The 22,178-nt window shown below is 40.4% G+C and overlaps 5 protein-coding genes across 7 annotated transcripts in view; 2 read left to right on the top strand and 3 right to left on the bottom strand.

The window, feature by feature from the left end:
• Window positions 1-1,542: 1,542 nt before the first annotated feature.
• LOC140785658 (protein DETOXIFICATION 48-like) lies at window positions 1,543-3,772 on the bottom strand. The gene is made up of 2 exons (XM_073133616.1): window positions 3,604-3,772; window positions 1,543-3,307 (listed from the first exon to the last, which is right to left on the bottom strand). Exons 1-2 carry the CDS (start codon window positions 3,742-3,744, stop codon window positions 1,724-1,726), a joined length of 1,725 nt encoding a protein of 574 aa, XP_072989717.1. The 5' UTR covers window positions 3,745-3,772; the 3' UTR covers window positions 1,543-1,723.
• A 4,225-nt stretch (window positions 3,773-7,997) lies between these two features.
• On the bottom strand, window positions 7,998-14,189 carry LOC140786071 (sucrose transport protein SUT2-like). The gene is given in 6 exon segments (XM_073134260.1): window positions 7,998-8,268; window positions 11,852-11,895; window positions 11,980-12,043; window positions 12,147-12,316; window positions 12,319-12,888; window positions 13,443-14,189. Coding segments are annotated over 6 exon segments (1,503 nt in total). The 5' UTR covers window positions 13,939-14,189; the 3' UTR covers window positions 7,998-8,109.
• A 1,017-nt stretch (window positions 14,190-15,206) lies between these two features.
• Window positions 15,207-17,686, top strand: LOC140786070 (uncharacterized). The gene is made up of 2 exons (XM_073134259.1): window positions 15,207-16,108; window positions 17,190-17,686. Exons 1-2 carry the CDS (start codon window positions 15,437-15,439, stop codon window positions 17,481-17,483), a joined length of 966 nt encoding a protein of 321 aa, XP_072990360.1. The 5' UTR covers window positions 15,207-15,436; the 3' UTR covers window positions 17,484-17,686.
• A 2,891-nt stretch (window positions 17,687-20,577) lies between these two features.
• LOC140787005 (uncharacterized) lies at window positions 20,578-21,871 on the top strand. 3 transcript variants are annotated; one of them, XM_073135738.1, is made up of 3 exons: window positions 20,578-20,814; window positions 21,087-21,158; window positions 21,264-21,871. In XM_073135738.1, the coding sequence occupies exons 2-3, from the start codon at window positions 21,123-21,125 to the stop codon at window positions 21,819-21,821; spliced, it is 594 nt and encodes a 197-aa protein (XP_072991839.1). In that variant the 5' UTR covers window positions 20,578-20,814; window positions 21,087-21,122; the 3' UTR covers window positions 21,822-21,871. The 3 variants fall into 3 exon arrangements, with proteins under 3 accessions (XP_072991839.1, XP_072991841.1, XP_072991840.1); XM_073135740.1 differs by having other exon boundaries at window positions 20,593-20,814; window positions 21,313-21,871; XM_073135739.1 differs by having other exon boundaries at window positions 20,798-20,891.
• The window catches only part of LOC140787535 (uncharacterized), a 3,345-nt gene continuing 3,037 nt past the window's right edge, over window positions 21,871-22,178 (bottom strand). The window contains exon 5 of the mRNA XM_073136506.1: window positions 21,871-21,901. Coding sequence (XP_072992607.1) covers window positions 21,871-21,901 — 31 coding nt within the window. The remainder of the gene's footprint in view (window positions 21,902-22,178) is intronic.

The raw sequence follows: 22,178 nt of genomic DNA, 5'->3' as shown, positions 1-22,178 counted from the left end.
TGACCTCTTTCTAGAGCATTAATGATTGCAAGGGGTTTTTTTTTGGAGGATCTCATTGATTATGAGGTTGTACTTAAGTCGTCATCTCTGTAAACATTAAAATTTTGTAGCAGCACATTTAATCTTCAAATATTATTTTCAAGAGTTGTGCGGATCTGAAGGATGTCATTGGCGTCCTATTATTGTTTTGTTTTATAGTTCATAATCAGAGAATCTGTTGTAAACTTTTCACACTGCTTTTTTGACAACGGACAAGGTATCTTTGGTTGGTTGCTCAGCACATTTATATAGATCTAGAACCTTTAACTTGTCAATAAATTATAAAATTTTATGTAGTTTTTTATGATTTATGTTGCCATAATTATCTCTAGATCTCTTTTGTAGATTAATTACTACAAATTGCAAAGAAAAAGAAGGGGAGCATTCTTTGTTCGTGAAGTGGTGGCATTCATGAAACAACGAAAAGGACATAAATTGTGTCATGAAATCTTCCGGATCACTTAAAATTATGTCCATGCTTTGATCTCTTGTCCTGCTCCTTTTGTACTCCATAGATTGGTGCGGCGTTTCACTAGAAAAGTAGTACTTTACTATTAGCAACCAATCACTCTCTCAATCAAAAAGATGCCAAGAGGGGAAGATACATTAAAAATCGTTCTTGGCCTTTTCCCTCCTCCTCACGTCATGGCAAAGATCTCACAACCAGTGGATGGTTATGGGAATGGGAGTACTAAGTGGTACTTACAAGATGGAGACAAGAGAGAGAGGTGAGCACCCTGGTGAGAGGCAGTGTGGTACTTTCCCACCATAGGGCTACATAATGTACGTACATACACACACATACGTACGTACGTACATACATACATACATACATACCACAAGACGGTGATCAAAAGGCAAAAAATGGGAGACACGGGTGTGGGCTCAAAAATCTTTTGGTTCCATTGGTGTCTGGATCTCTAAGAGAGAGATAGACAGCAGAGAGAGAGAGAGAGAGTGGGGGCAGGGGGAGGAAGTACTGTTTGTTTCCTCCTCAGAATCACTGCTGATAGTTTTTGTCATCTGAGAAGTAGACACATGAAATAATAGCAGGATATTATTTTCTTCAGTTAGTACTAGGACCCTCCCATGGCCACCTTTTCCCACTCCTCCCACCCATTATTATCTCACACTGTTTCTGTAGATAGCTACTCTCTCTCTCTCTCTCTCTCTCTCTCTCTCTCTCTCTCTCTCTCTCTCTCTCTCTCTCTATTTGGTTCTTATTGGACATGTTGCACTTTTGAGACCAATATTTGTGGAGAATATGAGAATATAGTAGCTAAGCTCACTTTGCAGCTAAGGATGGAATAATAGCAGCAACTTAGTAAAAAGTTTAGTAGTTAAAATAGATTGAGTAGTCAACTCAACTCAACTCATCAGAATGAGGAGGGGAGGGAAGAAACAGAGTAAGTTTCAGTGGGAAAGGAATGTAACAAGCTAGTGATCATTGGCATCTCTCTACTTTAATCCCCATAAGGGAACTATGATGATAATGCTCGGATCTTTTTGCAAGCGAGTTGGGGATTAGATGGCATTAGAGCAAACCAAGGTGTGGCAGTTAATACCTACTACACATCTATAATGTTAACCTGGTCGATACACAGGATCAGAGTAATAACACAAAGGAAACAAGTCGATCTAAAAATCTAACCCAAAAATAAAATAAAATAAAATAAAATAAAAATCACACACCTTGTCTTCCTACACAAATGAGGGGATCAGTCTCTAAAGGAACTCTGTTATCATCAGCATCATCGTCGTCGTCATCACTGCTACCATCAATGCGCAAAATAATCTCTTCTAAAGTTGCTATCTTCTTAGCCTCCTCAGTGGGAGCAGAGGGTGAATTAGTGATGGTCGTGCCATTACCATCCATAGTAACTGGAATGGCATCCGTGGGACCATTACTAGGAGATGATGAGGTTGAACTCTTGGTCAATTCTTTTGCCCTCTCCACCTCTGCCAGCCAATCCGTGGTCGCCACGACGTACGCCATGAGCGCTGCGCACGACGCCTGGGCGGCTAGGAGGCCGAACCAGAGGCCAAAGAAGCCCATCCTTGCGACGAAGCCTAGCAGAACGGCGACCGGCATGCCGACAAAGTAGAAGGACCCCAGATTAATGTTAGCTCCGGTGGTCGGCCGCGCGCTTCCTCGTAGGACGCCGCAGCCGGTGGTCTGCGGGCAATTGCCGAGCTCGCAGAGCCCGGCGATCGGCAGGGCCGCGGCGGTGAGCTTTAGAATCTCCTCGTCGGCGGTGAACATCCTCCCCCACCGGTGGCGCACCGACGCGGTGAACGTCATAGCCATGAGCCCGAGAACGACGGCCAGGCCAAGCGAGACTACGGTGGCCCGCCGCGCCTTATCTGGTCGGTTCGCGCCGAGCTCGTTTCCGACCCGGGTCGAGACGCCGAGGCTAAGCGCAGAGGGGAAGACGTAGACCAGCGAGGTGGTCTGGATCAGTATCCCCATGGACGCCACCGTGGCTTGCGGATTGGCGAGGAGTCCGCATAGGATTATCATGAGCTCGTACCACCACCACTCGAGGCAGACCGAGACACACGTGGGCACGGCGAGTTTTAGCAGCGCCGACCAGCCACGTAAGCAGTCGGCGGTCGGCGCCACCCACGAGTCCTTGTAGACTCCGGAGAGCAGAACGAAGAGGAGGAGACAGAGGAAGAGATTCAAGTTAGTCAACACCATGGCGAGCGCGACCCCGGCTATGCCCATTTGGAATTTGACGACCAGGAGGTAATTTAAGGGGACGTGGAGGACGACGGAGATCAAGGAGCAGTAGGTGACGGGCAAGGTGATGCTTTGAGACCGTAGGTAGATTCTGAGGGGGTGGAGGAAGGAGAGGATGAGTAGGTCGGGTATGGCAAAGGCGATGAAGGTGTGGGCGGCGGCGGCGATGGAGGGGTCTTGGCGGCAGAAGAGGAGGATCTGGCGCATGTTGAGCCAGAGGAAGGAGATGGGGAGGGAGGCGGAGAGGAGGAGGAGGACAGTGCGTTGCAAGGTGATGCCGAGGAGCTTGCGCTGCTTCGCACCAAACGCCTGGCCGCAGATGGGCTCCATCCCCATCGCCAACCCGGAGAGAACGGAGTAACCGGTGATGTTGGCGAATCCGATCGATAAAGAGCCACCCGCGAGCTCGAGCTCGCCGAGGTAACCCAAGAAGAGCATCGAGATCATAGCACGCGAGTAGAGCACCAGCCCGGTGAGCGCAGTTGGGATGGAGATCTTTCCAATTGCTCTCATTTCCTCCACAACCTATCAAAGATGCATATATTGTTGTAGCAGCTAGCTAGTCATTCATGCATGAAAGTAAGTATATATATCTATATCTATAATATATATATATGTATATACACACACACATATATATAATCCATATATATATATATATATAGAGAGAGAGAGAGAGAGAGAGAGAGAGAGAGGAGAGAGAGAGAGGTGGGTAGATGAAGAGGTGTATATATATATGTATGTATGTATGTATAGATATATGGAGGAGGAGAAAGATATGAGGGTGCATGATGGATATATAGGGGGTAGTAAGTTTGTACCTCGGATGGAGAAGGGCAGCGATGGAGGTCGTGGAGAGGGTCGATAGGAGGAGGAGAAGCGATCATGGGTTTGGTGGGGTTTAATAACAGATGAGACTTTTTGAAAGGGAAAGAGAGAGCAGAGGGAGAAGTGTTGCACATTTCCGTTTGTTTGTCTTCTACTCGGGTTTTGCTCTTTAGAGTTTACACACTTGTGTATATATATATATATATAAGGATGAAAAGGCAGCAAGAAAGTGACACGTGGCCCTATTATAAGAGGAGATTCCAATTGATTTGAAATTCCTTTGGAATCATTAAGTGACAACTTCTCAATTGGTTTCAGTGAATTTAAGATAGATTTCAGTGCATTTAAAAAATTCTAATAATTTGAAGTCTGAATTTTTGGATGGAATTTTATAGGAGCAAAATAGTAAATATATATATAAATACATATACTGAAACAAATTCTTATATTATTCTAAACAACAAGATTAGATAGATTTTATTTTATTTTTATTATTTTCCAGGCAATGGAATATATTTCTAAATAAAACAATTGACTAATCTCTAAATAGAATCAATTGAATTTCATCTACAATTGGTTACAAACGTACCCTTAGAGTTAAAATTAAGGATCTCTCTCTCTCTCTCTCTCTCTCTCTCTCTCTCTCTCTCTCTCTCTTTATGAACAAACAAACATGGTAATCCTTTCTTCCATGCATGTCAGATAGAAGGGGAACAATCGTCTGCAGGAATTTTCTGCAGCCGCACTTGGTACTACCTTGATTGGCTGACAAATTCCTTTGTAGAAAATTTCTGCAGCACAAAGATCTTTCAGCCATTTTCTAAAAAGAAAAAAAAAAAGAATATATAACATAATAGCATCTTAGTTAAAATTATACTGAAAACATTTATAGACAATAAAACTCATTGACCATCTGAGCACTATCATGAAATTTTTAACTATTATTTTAATTTTCTCCAGTAGTGTGTTTTGACCTTTTTTTTATTATTATCTATTGTTATATATAAACTTGATGGTCCCAAACGAAGGAATTATCTTTTTTTCTCCTTAATACTCCCTTATCTAAACCCACGAATAATTAGAAAAGGTTTGTGAAATGGATGATTTCCAGAACCAAATCATCCGTGCATGTTCGCCATGCAAAATTCTCATTCGTTTTCCAGCTGGTAATCGTGTCACGTACAGAGGCATAATCCAATTCTTTCTCGAAGATAGCCACTGACGAGAACTTTTTATGATATTATTATTATTATTATTATTATTTGTACCCAATGCTTCCTTTGGTCTTATTATTCTCTCTTTTCTTTTTTTTTCTTTCCTTTTTTTAAAAAAAAATAAAAAATTGTTCTCTCTTTTCTACTGGAAGGGATTCTCCATCTTGTATGTTTTAGTACTTCTTATCTTACATCGTGAAGTAATCCAGATTCGAATTAAGTTTAGGTACTAATATAACCTAAGCTGCTTGTAGGAAGCGGGGTTGTTGATTATTTTATTTTATTCTTTAATTCGTTCTGAGAGGCTTTAATTACTTTGTTTCCTCCTCACATAACGCAAAGCATCTCTTTGGTTGGTGGGAATTTTGCTGGAATTTTCAGCAACTAAAGAGAATGCTGCCCCCCTCCCCCATCTTAATTAGTGGGTGTCATTTTAGGAGTCTGTGTGGGGGCCTCCTCCTTGCTTTACACTAATCCTTACCCTATACTGCATTTGTTCCTTCTCCAACTTGCCTCTTGTCTCATCAATACACTACTACCCAAGTGCTCCTCCGCCCTTTCTCTGATGTCAACCCTCTCTCATGGTGAGGCTGGTGGCCTTCAGGTGTCCTTGAGGATCTTGAAATGCTTTAAAAACATTATTATATACATACATAATATACTTAGGAAGGGAGGGAGAGAGAGGAGAGAGAGAGAGAGAGAGAGAGAGAGAGAGAGAGAGAGAGAGAGAGAGAGAGGTACCATCATATATGCTGTGAAGTTTGAGTTGATGAGAGAAGAGAAGGAAAGAAGAAAACCCTAAAACTGGACAGTGGTAAATGGTATAGCGATGAGGAAGCAGTTGGAAGGTAGGGAGCAGAGATTGGAAATACGAGCAACAATAGAGTCCACTTCCTTTCTTGCATCCCTTTCCACAACATGTTGAGTAGTTGGCAGCCTTTATCTGACACTACGGCCAGGTGGCAACACCAACGTGAGGGGAGCCCCTACTACGGCATCCCCAACTATACATAACAAGTTGCCTCATAATTCTCCCTCCCTCCTCCTCCCACTTTTGGACTTTTTTTTTTCAATATAAATTATATATATTTATATATTTTTATCAGTGAGTGGGTTAATAAGCTTCTGCTGCAGCCCAGAGGTGAGTTGGTGAAAGCCACAAAGATGGTAAGATGCATTGCTTCTCCTCCAGCTGGGGTTGGGTGGTGGGTGGGATTCAGACTTCCTAAAACGGAGCGAGCAGAGGAGACGTGTGAACAGTATAAAATACATCTGCATGAATTCAATGGAGGAGAGAACTTAAAAGCTGGGCCCAGAACCAGATTAAACCACCAAAGACTTGTCACGGTTCCCGATAGGATGAGGTCCAAAGAACAGGAACATGGCCCAACACATACATATATACGAATCCAAAGACAGCCCAGGTCCCAGCTGCCCAAGAACGGTTACTGTAGTAGTTGTTTATCTATTCAAATGTTTGGAGGGTGCTTTCATGGGCCCCTGAACATTTATTGCCATTAAGCACTGCTGCAACTCGAATCGGTTATAATATCCTCTGTTATATAGGCCGAAACAAGCTCGACTATAATTGCTTGCAGTCCCCCCTGCGTTTCCTGATATGGAAATATTTTCATCAAAGAATAGGGCCACTCCTAAATCAAGTACACTGCTTCTGGTTGCCCTTAAGAGCTGATGAAACGACAAAGTTCTTCTGCTAGTAATCAAATCACACTTTTTGCTGAGCTAATAATAAGTTCCCGGCAGGGAGATCAAAATCACAACAAATATCTCGTCCCACTAATATTCACTGGGATATATGGAGAACATATTCAGAGGATAGACGTGCCTCTTCTGACTTGTAGAGCAATCCTGTTTTAACTGTAGAATAACATCATGAGTGAGTGACCCACCATCAGTCCATCAGCTATAGTGGCGTTCCTGCCTATTTTGACCAACACAATGCTATCACGGATCAAATAGCTGCATTCTGCGCCATGTGGAAGCGAGAAGCCTCGGCATTTTGATCGGTCAAAGATCGCATAAATATGTCAACTGAGGTCAGAGACAGTCTAGTTGGATCAGGATAACTTCGACTCAAGCATATAAAGTTTACTACTATTCCCTCACCTCTTCTGCAGATAACACTCACTAGGGCATAACAGATGAAACTATGTAATGCTGAAGAATTCAGTACAATGCACGTAGATGATTCACTTTTACTGGCATAAGACCGATGCTGCAGCTAGTTGTTGTCTGCTGGTGATGGTGGTGGTAGCAGCGTAGTAGCATAAGAGGCTTTACTCACTATCTTGAGAACAATTAAAGGCACTGTAGAATGGCACTGAAAGCACTAAGATGTTTCAGAACCTTATGATGGCCCCAAACACAAGAATCTATTCCAAGATGCTGATGCAAGAACATTTAACGACAGCCCCTGGAGAACAAATTGAAGTCTCACAGCGGCTGAAGCACTAGGTGCGTCTCCATCTGCTGCATTGATCAGCATATCCTCATCTTATCTGTTAGCCACTGAGATCTTGATCCAGACAGCCACAGCAGGCAAATGGTTGATAACTTGGCACATTAACATCAAACCGAATCACTTAAGAAAGAACTATTAACATACCGGTCCATTAAGTCACACAATAGAATATGTCCATGCTCATCCTTGATGGCCAGAATGCGACTCACCAATAGGAGCTTCAGACGATCAAGTTCATAGGAGCAAGCATAAAAGAGTTCCATCAACATAAAGAACAGGTGCATCTAATCATTATCACGGAAGTCGTAACTTCGACAAATTCTCCATCTTTACTGAAGAGAGCATGTTCTCCTTAACATGTCATATATTGTAACCCTTCAATGCATCTATGGATATTTAAGAGAGAGTGTGTGTGTGTGTCCCAGCTATCAAAGAGGATGTGCTAGAAAAACTTATAACAATATACATGATAAAAGTTTTCAGCAAATATTAGGCTTATCATATCTCTTATATAGTGAGATAAATTGACAAAATTGGTTAATGGAAATTTTCTGGTACTTTTCTCAAACAATGCAACTATAATTATTCTTGCCTTTTAGAGAGCAGATAAAATGCAGTATCTACACTCTGTCAAGGCTGAAATGATGGAGGTAACTCATAAAAAGCCAGGAGAGGCCGAAATGAAGGAATGTAAGAAAAATCTAGCATCTTTATTAGACCACTTCAAATAATAAATGTACATATTTCTGATATGTAATAGCTACTAAATAGCAGCATGAATGATAATTAATACAACCTTATACTTATCTGTGACCCCTTGTCCGTGCAATATAGGATCGAGGAAGGCCGATAATTGCAACAAGGCCACTGAAAAAAGCTGCAGCTGCTGCTACAGCGAAGGACGGTGAATTTCCACCACCAAATAATTGATCCCACGGTCCACTTCCCAGGGATACAAGCATCTGAGTGCACAAGTTCCATCAGCAACAGTTTAAAATGTGTAAAACTCATCATAATACAGCAGCATAGCACATTAATAATAATCAACAATTTTACCCACCCAGATGACCCCCTGCATGGTTTATAGGCATGTACACTAATGAAACAGATTGATTGCTGGCAGAGTTTAATTTAGGATAACGAACTTCTAGATACAGCTCTTTTCCATTTCATGTTGAACAAGTCAAGATTAAGTCAAGACTTTTCCTTTTATGATATTTTCTTCTTCTTCTTCTTCTTCTTCTTCTTCTTCTTCTTCTTTTCTTACTGAGTTTTCCACCATCAAAGTATTGATCAAAGAAATAGGAATCTAAAAAATCAATACTTCTTCCAGAACACAAAGAATAGACTCACAAGAAACTACATAATGAATACTCTCAGTGTATGTCACAACCTAACTAAAATTTTTCAGCTTGATTTTAGCCTACCAGTATCAACTTTTGTCCTTGAAGAAATAAAAACTGTCATCCCTTCAAGTAACATAAGAGTTAATAGTGGAGGGACATTATAATTTATAGGCACCTGTAATCCAGATTTGAAAAAACCTAATTTTTCTCCATATTACTGTCCGTTCCAGTGATCAAACTCCCCTAACAGTATATCTATCTAATTCCCCTAACAGTATATATATATATATATATATATATATATATATAACCTTATCAGATGAGCCAAATTTGAGCAAACCAGAACTCAGTTTCAAGCCAAAATGAAATTCAAACAGTCAAGCTGTGCTGTGAAGTACTATGAAAGATCATTTCAAACCTAAGGAGCCGAGCTCGAGTAAAATATATTGGGCATTGAGCTTAGTCATATTCAGCTTATCTCAAATTCAAGCTAAGCAAAGCTTGGCTTCAATCAATTTTGAGCTGAGTCCGGCTTAGTTGAGCTCAGTTCATCAATATACTTAGTCTGGTGGAAATGTAAATGCAACCATATCCTCTAGGCCTCCACTGCCAGAAAGGCTGTTTGAATTTTAAAAACCCACACCTATGAACATAACAACACTGGAAAGTATTACCATCTCAAAAGAGGACACACTCTACTTCAGACGATACAGAGTTATAATAAGCAGTAAATGTTATTTTATCTTTTCCCATTCCATTTTTATCAATTCCCATTCTGTATGAAACTTTTGTCCAAGAAATACTGATCTATTTCATGTTACGAAAGAAATTTTTCAACAAGATATCCAAGTCAGCATCAGCACTAGCGACGTAAAAAGTGGATCATGTGGGACCCCGTACCATGTTACATGTAGAAAGATATGCTAGCATTCGAAGGTCCAAGATTGACATGGGTATTCCCCAAACAAAAAATTCTTTGGATCGGTTTCTACAGAGAGCATGATTACTTCACCTAGTCACCTACTCAATTACCATCACCTCCTAACTTTTGATGATTTTATCATGGGAGTGGTAATGTACATCAAACTTAGCAAACGAGTGCTCTTTTCCACATTTCAGTCATAGCATTAACCTTTCACTGAATTCTGAGTTGCGGAAGACTGCTATGAAGATTGAAGCAGCTCAGATTATCCAATAGAAGCATGGAGAGAGAAAAGTAGCTAATGCTACCCAGTTTTTCCTTGACATGGTTAATGATTTACATCACTATTTTGACCATCAAGAGGAAACCAATGAGCAAGGGTGACGTGAATGCTTCTTAGGACTGTCAAAATAATCAAGCTGGCTCGAGCTCGAGTCGATAAGACTCTATCAAGCTCAGCTCTAAAATGAGCTTAGCCGAGCTTGATCTTCAAAATAGACTTGAAAATATTTTCGAGCCAAGCTAGATCATGAACCGTCTTGTTCAAGTATGCTCGAAATAATTATAATATGTACATATATATACATAATATATATATATATATATGAGTAATATTTTCTATATTATATTATATTTCTATTCTATTTTAAAATTTGCTTAAGTGGATTTTATGTACTCTGATCTTGTAGAGTTTGATTTTGAATTTTGATGTTATCATATCTTTTCAAAATACTTAGATATTTCCATTAATTTATATTTTTATAATGTTTATATTTTAAAGTTGAATTAGGCCTTATTTTAAGCTTGATTCAAGCCTAGCCCTAAATAAAACTTAATTTAATCAAGCTTGGTCAAGCTCAAAATTTGGCTTAAATTGATTAAGGCTTAAAATTGCTAATTCATCGACTCGTTTAGGCACGAGCTCGAAATTAGTTTGAATTGAAATCATTTCAATTCAAGCTTGATGAGAGCTAGACTCGATCAAGCTTGGCTCAATTACACCCTAATGCTGTTGCAGCTACTGATTATTTGGCCTACAATGCATTATAAGAGGATGCATGTCCATCTCAAGATTATTTGGCCTTCAATTCAAGCCTTAATTTGATTTATCATTTTATCTTGAAAGCCAAAAGTGACTATTTAGGGAATCAAGAAATCCATATAAAAGATTTAATTTCTATCGAATAAGGCAATCGAGAAAGGAAAACTAACCGACTGAAAGCTTCTTTTCCTAATGGAAAACTTGATGTCACAACTTTTTAACAATATTAGGTCTCACAAGCACCGGGAGACTTTTGTTGTATATGGGAATTTTATAAGCAATGAAGCGCTGCAAGTTGACTTTATTAGAGTTGAGGCTGATTCAGAGAATCCAAGCTGACTTCATTTGGCTGTGATTTAATGAGACTTGTAGCAATTAGGGTATAGGTGATGATGGTAGGGGCAAATATAATCAAACAAGGTACAAAAAAAAGACTACAGAAGAAAGATGTAACTAACAAAAACCATATACACGTAATTCTTATCAAGATAATTTAACTTTGTTTTCCCTTAATCTAGTCTTATACATAGACACCTTATCGACTAGAACTTTTCTTGCCAATCATTTAATGCTGCCCTTTGTCACCGCATATTAGAACTGCTTCATGATGCCCAGATCTAAGCACCTTTACTCTATACTTGCATTTAGGTACGTAAAAAATTAATAAATAATGGAGCATTAGGTTAATTAGCACTGATCTACAGCACCGCCAAAAAGGAGTACTAGTCAATACTAGGTTCACAATAGGTAAGATCGTGTCGTTTTGTAAAAAAATTGTATTGAAGTTGTTTTGCTATTTCATATAGGGGTTCCTAAAAATGAGCCCTAGATTCTTCCCACAGATAACTAGATATACTTAATCTACTTCAGTTCTTCAGCCTACTGTCTGAAATACTTTTGAATAATTTTTAAGTTCCAAATAATTTAATCACTTATTTGCAAACAAGAATCCATAGTTATGCCTATCTGAAAGCAACTTCCTCTCAGCACCGTACATTAATACCTACTTAATTCAATAAGAGTATGATCTTCTTATTCATTTTCTTTTTAGTAGATTGATAGTCAAGTAGAGGATCTAGCACTTCAATAAAGCATTTGTAGCAATTCATTACACTGTCAACCACTTTTTTTTCAGTTCAATACCCAAGGAAAGATCCCATAGTCATGCACCAATTAAAATAGATTAATGCACAAAAGCAAAATAGCACTTGGCTAAATCTGCAAGAGAATTTTACCTGAGGAATCACAATGGCTAAATTCAGGATTCCCATAGCCAACCCTGCAAAATAAGAAAATTTTATCATATCTTATAATATTATAAAAGTACATGACAGAACAGAAGGCAAAGAAGCTCAGCACTCACCTTGGCCGAGTCGCAGCGACTCTATACGAGTAGATATCATTGCATATGGTATGCTATAAGTGATCTGTGGATAGGATAACCAGTCAGTTTATTGGATAGCTATTGCCATATCAGCATCAAATCATAAACATATATTGAGGCTTAAGATAAAACAAACATTTACTCACTGCTAAAGGTGCCCCAAGAATTGCAAAAACAACAAGTGCAGCAACAACAACGCCATCCGGAGGAAGCCCATTGGGTGTGTAATCTGTACTTTTTGCAATGGACGTAATTATGAGCATTGCTAAAAAACAGAATGACATGAGAATGTTTGAGACCCCCCAGACAAGGCCAGCCCCCACTTCTTACAAAGCTTTTCTAATATCACTGAAGTAAATCCGAGAACAACAGAATTCAACATCAGAGCAAAAGCACCCATCCTTACACCATTATGATAATTTTGTCCTTCTCCTGGGTTTCCTTTGTAGATCTCCCTGCCCATCCAATCAGTGTCAAAGAGAAAGAATGGGAACCATCCGACCCACGTAAGTGCTGTAACAATCAGAACAATCCAAACCGACCATGTCAGATACCTAAAAGAGCCCATTAACTCCCAGAGGAAAGCCTCTTCGCCAATGTTCAACTGCTGTGTCCCTTCAATAGAATTTGGAAGCTGATGACCAGAAGGCTCAGGAACTTCCTGGACTGCTGTTACACTAATATAAGTAGTGAAAGCAAGAAGAATCGTGTCCAAAAGAAACACAGACTTGAGATTAGCACAATTTACGCCACATGCTGAGGTTACTGTGAAGGGAAATATCGTAAACCAGCCACTATAGGATCCAGCAGCAAAGCCAAGTATGTTTCCCAGTGCCATGAAGAGTGAAAAGTAAGCATTAGCTATCCGAGTCCGTCTTTGATCCTTTCCTGAAATAGCAAGAAGATATATAAATAGAAGTCACATTAGTCATAGTACAATTGAAAAAATCCTGAAAAATTCTTCGGATATGACATCATAACATCTATCCACTGGTGTCGCTAGAATAAAGGTCAGTAACTCAACAATAAATATAAATTAACAACACAACAGACACCTAATAAACCTACCAATGAGCACGATAGATATGCAATTATATATCTTACAATGCACCTCCTTACTACAGTTGATAATACCAACAAAACACAAGAAATATTGCAAGCTGTTCTACTTTTGATTCTTTGGATTTTATAGCGCGAGTATAAAATAACACTAAAAGCTAAAAGACAATTTGTCCACATCTGAACGATATTCTCCTAACCTACACTACTTTAATCTAATTTAGTGAAAATCATGCAAATCGCTTTCAGATGCACTAATTTAGAAATTAACAGATCAGCAATTACGATTAGGACAAAGCCGGCCATCGGCGTTACAACGACGCTAAGATGCACGTGAGACGCACGCCGATCAAGAAAGGAGAGAGAAGGTAGAGATGGATGACCCGTGAGATCACCGAGGAGGGCCCGGCACGGCCCCTGGGTTGTGTTATTTCCGACGTCCAGGAGCCAGAACCCGATAAGGTAGACGACAACGGCGCGCGGTCGCTTGCCGACGGGGTCGCCCAGCGCTCGGCCGATGTCGGCGGAGAACCCGATGGTGAGGACCGCGGCGGCGATGGCGGCGGCGCCGCCCACGATGAAGGGTCGTCGGCGTCCGAGAGGTCCCGCAACGCGATCGCTGAGGTGGCCGACGAGGGGCTGGACGAGAAGGCCAGAGAGGGGCCCGCAGAGCCACACGAGGCTAGCGAACTCGTGCGGAATCCCTAGCTCTTGCACGTAAGGGGTGAGAAGAGATAGCTGCAGAGCCCAGCCGAACTGGACCCCGCACGCCACCGACGCCACACGGAGCAACCGCCGCAACGGAACCCTATGCCCCGGCGGCGGCGGCGCCGCATGGCGGGACGGCGCCGCTGTCCTCGATCGTTGCGCTCCCGTCATCCGCTCAATCCGAAAAGATTCGTGGGAGGAGCGGAGAGGAGAGGAAAGTGGAGGAACGAAAAAGGTGGTGCATTCGCGTCGCCACGCTATATGATTCTAAAGTGTGAGGTAGGAGGAGGTGTCCCCTTCGAACATTTTAAAAAATTGGCTCTACTTAAACACCTGGAAAACTACCCAAAACAATGCCCAAACGCATGTGATTGGTCACAACTATTTCTTTGGTGCGGTTTTTGCTTGTACAGGAAGAAGAAGAAGAAAGAGTAGGAGGGGGTGGGGGTGAAAGGTTGGTCCAGGACTCCGCTTTAAATGCACCCGTCCCTTTTCGCCGCGAAGTTATACGGTGGTAAGGGATCGGATTACTTGATTCGTCAGCATGTGGAGGTGAAGGTTAAGTTATGATCACAGGATGGTTAGAGTAGCGCGTCTCTCCAGTAAACAAAATTGAGGAGTGGGTGGTAGTGGGATTAATGTCAGGGGCTTGTGGTTTGAGCATATTTACGGATCGTACCCTGAACGAATTCTAATTAAGGTCTAAGCCACGTCAAAAGTTAGTAAAGACTATCATAAGAGTTCACGTTTTGATACAGCGTTTCGTGGAGGAGGATATTTTATTTTAGTTAAATGTGTGGACCCCAGGGCTTAACCAGGCTTGTCACTGATGCAAGCGATGAGGAAGTGGGCAGATGGATAACTTATCGGCACGCGGGTCGATAATTGTCAGGGCTGGCTGGCGCATAAGAGGACAGGCGATATGTTAGAAAAAAATACTTCGGTGGCGCCGCTCCGGATGCTTCGGCGCACCTACTTTCGAACACAAACATGAACCCATGTCTGTGATAAGTCGGCGTCTCGACTCTCGACCACGCTGGCGGAATGAGCCCGTGCTGGGCTCGAGACCAGCATGGGACTACTATTATCGGTCCATCTCTATCTAGTTATATGGGCTTTGATTTGAGGTTCCAGACTTGGGGTGATAAGTTTTGGAACGAAATAATAGAGAGTGCTAATTGGACCAACAAAGCCCTATCCGGCCCGTTTAAACCTCCGTTCTTTTGTTACGGAGCTGAATAAGAATCGAGTCCAGAACCAAGATTTAAATATTATTGCAAACTTTTGGTATCTGTTATATGTTTCTAGTCAGAGTCATCGAGAAAAAGACATGGATATGGATCTAGAACCTGATAATGGTATGTATCCAATTCGTTTTGACCTTCTACTGAGTCAAAACTTAATTATTTATTTACGAAATTCAAATATTGTCATGTAAGATGAATCGGCAACCGTGCTATATCTTCACCGACTTCCAGTGAACCAGCTAGGCAGCTACACGCTTACTGCTTAAGCTTACGAATTCGGATTTCCGACTCGGATTCAGAATTAACATCTGCAACGTACAAGTCCTAGCCGCCGACTTTTGTATTATTCTCACTCGGTCCCTCTTCTCCGCCTGTACCCTAGCAAAGTGTCGACCTAGGGTTTAACTCCCCTCGCCGAAGCTATGACTGCCGATGAGCCCCCTTCCTCCGTCGCAGCCGGAGAATCAGCCATCCCCCAACCGTACGTCCTTCGTGAGACCCTATCTGGCCACAAGCGTGCCGTCTCCGCCGTCAAGTTCTCCCCCGACGGTTCACTCCTCGCCTCCGCCTCCGCCGACAAGACCCTGCGAGTCTACTCGACCTCCGATTTCTCCCTCCGCGCTGAGCTCTCCGGCCACGCCGAGGGCATCTCTGACCTCTCATTCTCCTCCGACGGCCGCTTCCTCTCCTCCGCCTCTGACGACCGCACTGTCCGTCTTTGGGACCTCTCCACTGCCTCCCTCGTCAAGACCCTCATCGGCCACACCAACTACGTCTTTTGCTGCGCCTTCAACCCCCAATCCAACATGCTTGCCTCCGGATCTTTCGACGAGACCGTTCGAGTGTGGGAGGTCAAGTCAGGGAAGTGCCTTCGCGTCCTACCCGCTCACTCTGAGCCCGTCACCGCAGTCGATTTCAATCGTGACGGTTCCCTTATCGTCTCCAGTAGCTACGATGGGCTCTGTCGGATTTGGGATTCCGCCACCGGGCATTGTGTGAAGACGCTCATCGACGATGAGAGCCCGCCGGTATCCTTCGTCAAGTTCTCCCCAAACGGCAAGTTTGTGCTCGCCGCCACCCTCGATAGCACCCTGGTGAGACCTACTTACCTTGAACAATATTTGGATTTATGACAATGCTGTGGCAAGTTTAGGCCTTTCTTTCTCTTGAAAGGGGCCACATGGATTCTTGATGCAAATGAACACTCTAGTTACGACATTATGAAGATTTGATATTGACAGGTAATATTGAAGATTAAAAGGAAAAATAGTCGATAAAGGGATTGTGACTATGATTATTCTAATATATGAAGATGTTAACTGCTTTATGCTGTGGGAAACATAGTGTTTCATGATACTTGAGTATGATGGCCATTTGCCAGTTAAATGGAACTAGAAGTTTGGATTTTTGTTAAATGCTAATACTCATGCAAATCTGTATTTCCAAGATTTGAAGGTAAGGTCTCATTCTGTTATCAGATCAATCATGTCCTATGGGCCACAATCTTGGGGAAGGAGAGCTACAGATATGATAAATTGATTATACCATGTTTAATATGTTAAACTTGGGATTGTTGTTTGGAGTAGCTAACTTGAATGAACTATTACTGTTGAATTGATTGAGAGGGTAAGAAGAAAACCAATACAGAGTCACTACTGAATAGAATGAGGATCTGCCTGAATGAGGGGGGAAGAGGGACGTCTTTAGGATTAAATGGGAGGAGAAAGTAGAACAAGGGACCAATCACCAATGTTGTGTGGAATGTGAATGCAGTAGAAGTAGGGAAAACAATGTTGCGCTTGGCAACGACATTGTGTCAACTGAACAATGTCTTTCTAAATTTGCATAATTGCATCTATACTTCTCTTAAGTTCTTACTCCAGTGTTATTCACTAGTATCAAGAAAACATAATGGATCACGTAGCTGATCCTATATTTCTGAAGAAAATGAGAATAAGAAATACTAATACATCAATCGATGGGAGATCATTTCTTGTGTTCCAAGATTGCTGTCAAAGTAGCTTGAACATACTTGAAACAAAGAAGTACTTTTTATTGTGTTACTTATCTAATATTCGAGGAAAAATTTATCTTATGTTACGAAGAGCTTCAATACTTTGGGATGCATCTTTCTGGTAATAATGTTTTCATTTGTACACTTTTTTGCACATGCAGAGGTTATGGAATTTCTCAGCCGGAAAATTCTTGAAGACATATACTGGGCATGTTAATTCAAAATTCTGTGTTCCAGCAACATTCTCGATTACAAATGGGAAGTACATTGTTAGTGGTTCAGAGGACAATTGCATATATTTGTGGGAACTCCAATCAAGAAAAATCGTCCAGAAATTGGAAGGGCATACCGATGTTGTCATTGCTATATCATGTCATCCCAAAGAGAATATGATTGCATCAGGAGCACTTGGAAATGATAAGACGGTGAAGATATGGGTCCAAAAAGAAGATTAAAAAGAAAAGGGTCTGTATCTTGCGCTTTTCTAGTAAACATATTTGATGATGGTCAAGATCTTCTACTTTCCTTGTGGATCTTTATCTGTACTCCATTAGAAAACCTTTGCTCCCAGGTTAATATGCAATGTTCCAGCATATATATACTTTTTGCGCCACAGCTAAATTTGATTTTGAATGTAATGCATCAGATTGTTTCTGAAGTTCTATTTCGGAGCATCTAGTAGGAACAGTTTAGGTACATAATAGTAAGGTAAAGAATGCCTACCTTTGCAAATCAGTGCCTACACCAATTGTGGAATATGACTCGCTTTCTAACTTAATCAGACAGATTCAGTATACTCTCTTGATTTTCCACTTCTACTGTAATTTTTTCCTAAATGTTGAAGTGGATCAAGTTATATCCATTTTCACTCACATCCTATTTCTAGGGTATTATGTAATATGATCTTTGTCATGTCCTTCACATATGGTGTTAGATATTCTGCTGTGCACTCAAAGCATATTAGGATCAATCTGCATCATCAGGTTTTGTGTTACACAAATTCTGACCTACTGTAAAGCATAGGTAGTTAACTATCTTTTACTTTATAGTAATCAGCTGGCACATTAGTCAAGATTGCTTTTTCCAAGATGTAATCCTTTTCATATCAGATTGCCATCCTCTTCACATAACACCAACTCAGCCACCACCCTAACCATCCTGACCTAAAACAAATGCCCAAAATTCCCAAATGGCTGCAAAAGAAATTGACAACGTCTCATGATTAGGACTCCTCCAGCATACTTCCAGGTGAAACCAATGTGCTGATGACTTTGCTCTTCTTTCTCCTATTGGAGAACCTTTTCATATGAGGTGGAAGGAGCATGCTCTTAGGTAGAGGGGCTTGGCATCAAGTTGGTCTAACAATTTGGCAATTTGGTCAGGTTTATTTGAAACAAAATAGAATGGTGCCTGAGTTGCAAGAGGCAAATGTCTTTGCCTCCTGGAGATGGGGCCTGGTGGTTAGTTAAGGTATTGATCCACAGGAAATTTTTTTAATTGATGCACTTGGTGATATCAGCAAATTTAATTAGCTATGATCACATTGTGCTTACAAGCAGGAAGAAAAATATTTGGTCAACTACAAGGCGATATGTTGAGGGTTTGTTAAACTTTGAGCTAAATCAATGCTTAGATGGTTGCGATTTGAGGTTTTTTTGACTTCATTACAGGAACGCTGCTATTCTTCCTTAGATGCCTTGCAACCAAAGGAAGAACCACCTGGAGGTATATGACTAATAAATATGGATTGACTTTGTACATGAAAAGTTTAATTCTCTTGTACTGTGATTATATTTTTCTGCATCCTTGTTCCCAGTACCAAGCAACTTTAAGCACCTAAAATAATTATATCATCTTACCATCAAAATAGAATGATTTCCAGCAGTGTTGGTAAGGCATTTTTCAATTCTTCTTTTAATGATTCATCTTCCACTTAATTACTTCTTTTGTTTGGAGAATACTTTTAAGTGGTTTGCTTCTTCTTTGCCTACAGTATAGTATAATAATATTATTTCAACACGTCTCCATTGTTGCCATTACTTGGCTAAGAGAAAGCTTTGATTGATGCAATTATTGATACATTCTTGACAACACTCAATCATGTGCACCAACATTGTAAAGGATGGTTACCTTCTTCTTCTTTTTTTCTCTCTCTCTTGTTTAGCGTCTTCTTTATTTGACAGATCAAATAACTGCAAGTAGTCTCCAAAATAATCTACATTTTTTTTTTCAAATTAACTGCCATATTCCTGCTTTAATATTTTTACTAAAAAAATGTCAGATTCACCTCTTTTTTTCCCCCTTAGAATATCCTATTTACACTCAAAACCTGATATGATGTATATCATTATAATACTCAACAACATAATTCTCTCAGACCACTAATATTTAATACGAAAGTTGTAAATTTGATGAATGCACGGAATCTCGAAGGGTAAAGCCTTGCTGGTTCTGATGGTTTAGTGGATCAGTTATGTATGTATATGCAATTGGCCCTTTGACTTTACCATATTGTTAGTTGTAAGGAAGCAAGTTGCAGTGCAGAAAATCTTTAATAATGAGCTTAAGAGAAAAAATAAATAAAGGAGCTCACTAATGTTGCTTAGAGTCATCAGCTACCCTTAAATATATATATATATATTTTTTGGGGGTACTAATTGTGGCACGGTTGGTAAAACCTTATCGCCACGAGGCATTGGTTCCTTTTAGGAGTAACAAAATCCAAGCGGTTAGATTCAGGCGATGAGTGCGTATTAGTTTAGTACACTAATCTTGTTGGCTTTAAGTTAAAATTTCTTTCTTAGCAGCTGGAATAGAGGGACTAAAATATGAAGTCAAATGGCAGCACATGGGAGAGAGCCAGAGAGGTTATTCTCACGTGCACAAAATCTAGGTGGGGACACACTGTAATTAAGAAGCTCAATCAGAGTAATTGTGTGTCATTAGAATAATTATTAGTAGAAATTTGCAGCTAAAAAGATAGTTAGGGCCGGGTTTCCAAATGGGAGCTCCCTCTTGTAGTCTTATTCGATTGGTCGTCTTCCTACCTATTTAGACTTGGTCTTTAATCCGACATGATCATATGATATAAATAAGTATAACACAATCTCTAGCTTCTTATTATTTCATAGTTTAATGATAACAATTTCCGACACATGGGCTCCAGTGCCAGATGATAAGACTTCATTAGAATTAAACAAGGCACTGGGAAATTAGATAATAATAGTTAATGATCCTTAGACCAAGCCATGGATTTCCTACATCCTTGAAACAGAAAATTCATATAGAATATAGATTTGTCGCATCATTAAGCAAGATCGCTGTGAGTTTTATTGCTTTAATCTCATATTAAGTTTTTTTCTTTTTCCATGCCTGAAACCATGAGGGAGTCTTATTAAATCTTGTACCAAATCATGAGAATCTTCTTTATGTGACAGTTCACTTCATTAACCAGGAGAAAATGATTTAAAAAGAGAGAAAAAGCCCACAGTTTTGCACGAGAATCTTAGGTCAGTATTAGGTCACAAGGGGAAACAAAAAACGTTATTTGAATGTAAGGTAAGAGGCAAGACTCATCTCGTATGAAATCGAAAGAGGGAAGTAAACTTAACCCAAAAAGAAGAAAAAAGAAGAAGAGGAAAGTAAAAGCCTTCATCAGAACAGCAAAAGCTAAAAGGTTTCAGAATGAGAGTTCACATCATTAGCAGACTTCTTCTCCCAAGTATATAAAGAGGAGGAGGAGGAGGAGGAGAAGAGCAAGAAGAAACCTGAAGTCTTTTCCTCAAGGTGGGCTTAAATTGGTATATTATATCTCCTCAGTTGTTCTTTCTTCATCGTCTGATGAAGAGCGAAATATTTGAGAGGTTGATGCAAATCATCTCATATTTTTCTTTTTCTTTTTTCCCTCCTTTATCCGAATGAAATGATCTTCTTACCATTGTTGTGATGACCCAATTCATTGTTCTGATCATTGAATTTTATATCTTAGTTAGCATCATTCTCTATGGTCTCACTTTAATTTTCCTCTCAATTACTGTTTCTTATGGATCTTGGTCCAGGCTTTGTGTTCGATCACACAATTAGTACACTGAGAAATGGATTTTTCCTCAAGCCAATGGCTAGCAGAACTGGTAAACACAAAACTTCATTCAATTTTTAGTTCTCGTAATCAGAAGAATATATCTCCTAGAATTAGAAAAAGAAAAATTGAAAACAGTATGGGTTAAATTTGATAGGAAAACGAGGACCCCTCCTTCATCTACCAAGATGATATGATTTCTGTAGATCCACTCAGTGTGCAAAAGATGACAGAATCACTTCAAGAAGAAATAGATCCCATTGCAACAGACAATTGTGGTGCCTTTTATTCCTTCGATCCTTCAGGGAGCACCGAATTCAACAGCTTCAGCGGCGTCTCGACGAGCGTATCCTTTAATGCGCCCAGGACTGAAGGAATCGAACAGGTTGTAACAGATGGATCGTCCTCTCGCTTTCTCTTTGGCGATCTAGACTCGCTGAATTTTTCTGGAGGTGATGTGAAGCCGAAGACTGAGGCTGTAGGAGCTTTGTTTCCTCCTGTTTTGACATGGAGGGATGACACCTTAGACTTCCAGAGATCGGCAGAGAGGAGCAACAAGGGGAGTAGACTTCCTTATTGTGCTCAAGAACATGTGATAGCAGAAAGGAAGCGGCGAGAGAAACTCTCGCAGCAGTTCATAGCACTGTCAGCTCTCATTCCTGGGCTTAAGAAGGTATCATGGCTGCTGCTTGTGAAATTTATGCTTGGTAGTTGAGTTTGAATGCAAGCTTTTGATTTTAGCTTTAATTTACAATACCTCTTAGTTACCTATTCAGCGTTTTTCCTGGGAATGTTCTACAAATGTTGATTCTCATGTCTTTCTTTGTGTTAAGCAATAGAAGGATGAAAAATCCATGAAATTATTCACTAATTTAGATTGCCTCATCATTTGTTGGTGGTGACTCATGAAGGTTTAATTAAGATGTCTATATATGTATAGTTCATAATGACGTGAACCACTTACTATCTAGTGGTCCATGGTCCAAAGAATTAACTTCAAGTCCGATCAAAAGTGCTAACAGATGGCTTGATTTATATGCATCAAGAATTAAATTTATTATATTAGAAAACT

This window comes from Typha latifolia, chromosome 4 (genome assembly GCF_019914945.1).
Source record: "Typha latifolia isolate L0001 chromosome 4, TyphaL0001v2, whole genome shotgun sequence".
NCBI classification, from domain to species: Eukaryota; Viridiplantae; Streptophyta; class Magnoliopsida; order Poales; family Typhaceae; genus Typha; species Typha latifolia.
The sequence above is the reverse complement of the archived record's forward strand: the minus strand, read 5'-3'. Positions and strand labels throughout refer to the sequence as shown.

Excerpts from the sequence above, each read along its gene's own strand:
- LOC140785658 (XM_073133616.1), bottom strand. The coding sequence starts at position 3,744 with ATGTGCAACACTTCTCCCTCTGCTCTCTCTTTCCCTTTCAAAAAGTCT. Across the intron at positions 3,308-3,603 it reads GCTGCCCTTCTCCATCCGAG|GTTGTGGAGGAAATGAGAGC; the intron begins GTACAAACTTAC and ends CATCTTTGATAG.
- LOC140787005 (XM_073135738.1), top strand. The coding sequence starts at position 21,123 with ATGGATTTTTCCTCAAGCCAATGGCTAGCAGAACTG. Across the intron at positions 21,159-21,263 it reads GCCAATGGCTAGCAGAACTG|GAAAACGAGGACCCCTCCTT; the intron begins GTAAACACAAAA and ends TAAATTTGATAG.
- LOC140786070 (XM_073134259.1), top strand. The coding sequence starts at position 15,437 with ATGACTGCCGATGAGCCCCCTTCCTCCGTCGCAGCCGGAGAATCAGCC. Across the intron at positions 16,109-17,189 it reads CCACCCTCGATAGCACCCTG|AGGTTATGGAATTTCTCAGC; the intron begins GTGAGACCTACT and ends TTGCACATGCAG.